Source organism: Leuresthes tenuis, unplaced genomic scaffold, assembly GCF_036924035.1.
Source record: "Leuresthes tenuis unplaced genomic scaffold, fLeuTen1.0.hap1 SCAF_13, whole genome shotgun sequence".
In the NCBI taxonomy this organism is placed as follows: Eukaryota; Metazoa; Chordata; class Actinopteri; order Atheriniformes; family Atherinopsidae; genus Leuresthes; species Leuresthes tenuis.
The window spans coordinates 12,492,287-12,498,029 of NW_027325367.1; the positions used below are offsets into that span (position 1 = coordinate 12,492,287).

Consider the following 5,743-nt stretch of genomic DNA (forward strand, 5'->3'; position numbering starts at 1 on the left):
GACGCTCATGTTATCAGGTAGTGTCATCCTGTCTGCTGTGGGAGGTTCTGCTTCCTGTGTCTACACCGGTGACAATAGTTCAGGGTGACAAACGTGTTTGGAAGCTGCGTGGTCGGATCATCATGCTGACTTTGCGCAGGGAGTAATTGTCAGAGTCCTTCCAGGAGTACCAAACAATGCCATCAGGGCCCAGCGGGCCCCGCCCTTTTGGTGTGTAATGACCTCCCTGCGGAATAAAAAAAGAAGTAAACACCTATGTCTTTAAAAGTGTAATATGAGGGGTAATCTGTGTCCTTCCTTACCCTGTAGTAGACTCCATTAAGGTTGGCATAGAAACACTGGTTGTACCACCAGCCACCGTGAGAGATCTCAGCACAGATGTTGCCACTGTCTGGTGTACTGAAGCCTTGCTTGTCATGGTACCAGCTGAAGGAGTCCTGTACTGTGCCACTGAAGCCTGACACATGAAGACGGTACTGATGCTCCTCATCCTCCACACTGCACACACACATTAATGTTTGAAATAATGTAGGAGGGACAGGAGGTTTGCAGTAATCGGCTGTCTTTGTCAGCTGCATGAAACCAACCTAAAGCTCTGGTAGAGGGCATGTTTATGCTGGATGCTCCAGTCCTCCAGGTCGATGCGGAGGCTGTAGTCTCCCTGGGTGCTGAGGTCATGGATGTGGTTGTTGCCCAGCCAGAACTCTGAGTGCAGGTCACCGAATCCATCCCTGTAATCTCTCCAGCTGCGGTCAAAGCTCACAGAGCCGTCTACTCGCCGCTGGATCACGGTCCATCCTCCACCTAATGCAAAAAAAATGAAGGCTTTGTGTGGAGAAGCACATGCATACATAGAGGAATTGTGGCAAATTTGTTCTATTGCTTGGATCAACCCAAGTGTATCTCAAAGATCTGGCAAAGAGTGGTCACACCACACATTGATAACAGTTTATATAGAATTAACTGATTAATACAAACTATTCAGTGCATCCTTGCACTTGCTCGATAACTATGAATTACCATCTGTGTCCATGTCACAGTAAACTTCCACTGGCATGCCTGCCAGTGATGGCACCACCGTGTAGAGACCTGACCTCCTTATTCCATTGTAGTAGATAGAGGCACAGTCAATGGGACAGTTCCCCACATGCTGGATCTCTGAAGGAACAATATGGAAGAACAGACTCAGACAATCATCTGGGGGTGTTTGGCTCCCTCTGCTGACACATCCTGACAAGAGCACCTACCTGGGTGCAGAGCTTCTTGAGTATTTAGAAGAGGATTGGGACGGACGATATTGATTGAACAGCCAGGGCTTCTTTTCACTTTATCCACCAAAAGTGTCAGATTATGTAGTTGGTTCTGGATAGAAGGACAACTGGTTTAACAAATAGAAACTTTATGTTGCTCCCATGGAAAAAAAAAAAACATCAAGAAATTTTCCCCTAAAATAGTAGAAATAAGGAGGAGAGGCAGTGTACCTGCAGATCTAGAATCAGAGTCCCCTGTAGATGGAGCAAGGAGGTGGCTTCAGCATAGTGGATCTCCAACTCATGGAAACGCTGTTCCAAAGAGACGTTTAGGTGGATCTTCTCTTCACTCTGATGGGAAATGTGTAGACACACAAAGGCGCACACATACGAAAAAATGAGCAACAATGAAATGAGATGACGTAATGTAAGCAAAAATATCCCAAATCTCAACATTTTCTTGTGCTCGATTCAAATCAAAACATCTTTTTTCCTAGTGGGGGAATCTTGAATTGTCAAACTCGCTCACATTTGTATATCCAGTTATTTTAGGTTATCTGCATTAATACTTCAAACTCAGACATGAACCGTGCTGACGCTCTCAGGACAAAAATGATGGGTCACCTTCTTCTACAACTTAAATCCAGACACACCAACATCGGGTCTATTCCTTTCATGTACATAGAGGATGACGCTTACTGTCTTTAACACAAATCTAGAGCCCTCGCCCCTGCCCTGTGCTTATGTGCAACACACACGAGTCCCTTATACCATCCACCTGTGGCCACTTACTGGTCCAGCTGAGAGTCTCTTTCTGTATAAGCTCACAGCCTGAGAGGTATGAGGCGGCACGTGGAAGAGTAGAAGGCTAATCCTGTTAGTGACTAAGGTCAAGGACATGCTGGGACGGAAGCCAGCTTGATGACCAAGCACCACATTAGAGTGCAGAGCATTACATGGTATTGTTATGTCTTTCCTGTTCGGGTTAGTTGGAGAATATGATTGTCTTTCTTTCATGTGTATGGATCACGTTCACTTCAGGATTCCAACTAAAATCAAATATCTATTTGCAGTGTGATGCAACCAAAAGGTCCTGGACGGAAAATATATTTTAAAAACAATTAAGCAAATATTGAATAAAAAGTCTGCCTGTGCAAAGGCATATTTAAAGCCACATGAGGTAAGTTGTTCCCAAATTAGCAGAGAAGTGGATTCTGTTAGTCACGTTACCACAACATCCTGTGAGTCACCAGGTAGACTAAAGCAAATACTCAAAGCAGTTGAAAGGATTGCTGCTGATAGTTGATCCACGTCTGCTTAGTCACCTGCAGCTCGAGGACTTTGATACGGTGCCGGTGGTTCCTCAGATCCTCCTGCAACTCAGAGATGGTCTCTTTCAGTGTCACAATCTGGTCCTTCCTCTCCTCGTTCTCATGCAGCCAATAGGAAACCTCGTCCGTGCAGCGAAACATATCCGGGCATCTCCGCTCGTCCAGCTGAGGCAGAGTGGCAACAAGCCGGCACATCCCATTCTCCATCAGCTGTCAGGTAGAGAAGATTCGGTCAAGCCAAACCCTTAACTTCTGGTCAGCCAGAAGAAACAAGATGACAAGTGGTAGTAAAACAATCAATAGTCTCCAAAGAGATGTAAATTGAGTCAAAAGAGTTCAACTAAAGAAGCCTTTGTCCTGACAGTGGGTCATTCTGTGCCTTATTACCAAACCCTCCCCATTCAGGTCACAGAGTACCTTAAGAAAAAATGCATTTGACAAACAATATCAAATGTTTAGTTTTCAGAAATGAATATCCACCAGTTTTCTGTAACTTGCAGTCAAGTATAATGATACTTCTGTCATATCTTGTAATTACAGAAGCCATGAACAACAAAGTCTGCAATAATCAATTGTAATTATTTGATCTTGTATCAACTTTTCTAAAGTTGATTATTTTGTCATCTCAAGATAACAAAGTTTTCAGTCTTGCGGTGAAAGATTACAATCAACTTGAGAAATCAGTCTATTTTTGTTCAGACAAGAAAAGTTAGCCCATCATCTTGAGTAAACGGGCTTTGTTTTTTTGAGATCACATTGCTCCCAGCTCTCATATTCAGCCAGCAGCTGCTCTTTTAAAACAGATTTTCTGGAATGAAATTGAAAAAATAAATGAAGACTTTATTAATTTATTTTGATAAACAATTATCATAAGATTTTATGAAGAGTTATTGGTGCTTTCATGAAGGACCTACTTTTTTCTAATGTATATTTCATTGTTTCCTGGGCATTCAAGGGAAAATTAATCATAAAAGCAATCGTATTGGCTATCAGCCACCGGACTAACTTTTATTCCTAACATCATTATCGACTCAGAATTCCACAATTGACACAGCCCTAATTTTGAATTTATATTTTCCCAAGAAATCATTTGTTTTAAGGGTTTGTTTTCTAATGATAATTAACTCATTTATCTTGTTATTTAGAAATGTGTCATTTATTTACATTTAGAAAAAATGTAAAAAACTTCAGCCTTCTTATGTCATTCTTTTCTCTGGGTGCAATTTTACATTCTACATTTATGTAATTTTTGCACATTTTTGTGCACAGCTTCAAGTTCTCTCATCTCTGTGTGATATCTATACTCACCACCCAGTTTTTCAGGAGCATCTGTGAAACATAGGAGCCCTGTACAACATCAGCGCCATGGATTCTACTTTTATAAAGCCTCTTTTTCTTCTAGATTTTTATATTTCATGAGCCTGTTTATCATTAAGTTCATGAAATTTGCAAGTTACAGCTTGTAGTTTTTATTTTGTTGTCTTACACACATATGTATATATATATATATATCATATATATTATGAAACAGTAAACCGTTTTTTTTTTTAATTCTGTGCACTACAAAACAAAGCAAATCTGGGCTAATTGCACCGAAAAGAGGTTTGGGCGGACGATCGTTCGCCAAACAGAAAGTCAGCACAAGAGATGTAATATTGAACCTCAGGGGTTGAGATACCGCAGTTTACAACTATGGCTTCCTGTCCTGCACCACATTGTTTTGCTTGTTTTGTGGGCTTCTGATGACGTCTTTGAGATCTCTTCAACATGACAACAAATTAATGTGTGCAGGGTCGCATGGAGATTTGTGTTTAGTGTTGGATCCCATAACTGTAGGCAGAGCACAGAAACAAATATATAATGTGTACAAAAATAAAATAAAAAAAATCAGTGAGGAAGTGTGATGTCATGGTTACCTGAAACATCAGATGATTTGTTCACAGCATAACCAGTGAAGAAAAGTAGTCAAGTTTAAAAATAACTACTTAGTAGGCGATTGAACAATGTACCCGACAATCAAAATCCCAGGAAACATTAACCAATCAGATCCCTCAGCTAGACCACACCGAACCAGCTGGTGAACAGGATCTGTCTTTGTTGATTGTCATCACCAGTAAAACCTGCCCTTTACTACAAGTATAAGTCAACACTAACTCTATATGTGGATTTTTATTTTTTATTCTAGTGTTTTAACCACTTACATTATGTTGTACAGCTCTAGCTCTTACATTTTGAGCCTTTTTGTTATGACTTTTAAGATTATATTAAAGAATTTGGCAACAGCAAAAATGTGCTTGGAAGTGAAACTCGACATTACTCGGATGCCGATTACCTTCCAAAACATAAACAATGAGCAGTAATGGTCACCTGGTTGGTGTACTCCCCACACTGGGAACCCCCACCATTTTGTGGCGTGGAATCATCCAGGTTGGCTGCTTTAGCCTCCGGGAGCAACAGGATGAAGATATAGAGAGCAGAGCACACGTTCCAGCTGGTGGGGTTGGTTGAGGTCAGGAAAGCCATTGCTGTTAGTCTGTCCCTGCCTTGTCAGTGAGGGCGGGCATGGGACACAGGAGCATGTGCTTCACCATGTGAGGCTCTGCTGGCTCTCCCTGCCAGGAGCAAAGGGAAAACTGTTGAATAAAGTTCTTATGAGAGCTATTTCAAATCTCATAAAGCAATTAAGACACTCGCTAGTACACGGTCGTGTCCTCTCTCTGACACACAATCACACTTTTTGCTTTTGCTTCACGTCAGCTTATAAAACATTACTGTTGTTTATCATCAGCTGTGTTTAAAGCCAAGCTGTTAAATATTAAAAATCATATAATTTGTAACATTTTTCATCTTTCTTTACATTTTAAAAATCAGACATGGGCAACATAACATACACCTTTTTGAGTTGCAGGTATAAAACAAAACAATTTTCTGTTAACATGGCACACCTGTGGAAAATGTGCTTTACTCACCCCAGCAACACACCATCTTCTACCCCATTCCTGGCTCGCTGTGAGCCAAGGGGTTCCCTCCATTTTCTTCTTCTCCTTTTCTTTCTCCTCCTGTGGCTTCCTCTCACTCCGTCTCGCCCTGTTTCCTTCGCAGTGGGGACATCTTAGTCCAATAATCCACCTCTAAGAGGATTCACAGCGAGTGAGAAAAGGT

At 41.4% G+C, this 5,743-nt stretch overlaps 1 protein-coding gene across 1 annotated transcript; it reads right to left on the bottom strand.

The window, feature by feature from the left end:
* Window positions 1-5,104, bottom strand: LOC140267186 (angiopoietin-related protein 1). Its single transcript, XM_072362393.1, has 8 exons — window positions 4,949-5,104; window positions 2,576-2,791; window positions 1,482-1,601; window positions 1,248-1,362; window positions 1,021-1,158; window positions 588-804; window positions 303-498; window positions 1-226 (listed from the first exon to the last, which is right to left on the bottom strand). The coding sequence occupies exons 1-8, from the start codon at window positions 5,102-5,104 to the stop codon at window positions 80-82; spliced, it is 1,305 nt and encodes a 434-aa protein (XP_072218494.1). The 3' UTR covers window positions 1-79.
* Between the last annotated feature and the right edge of the window lie 639 nt (window positions 5,105-5,743).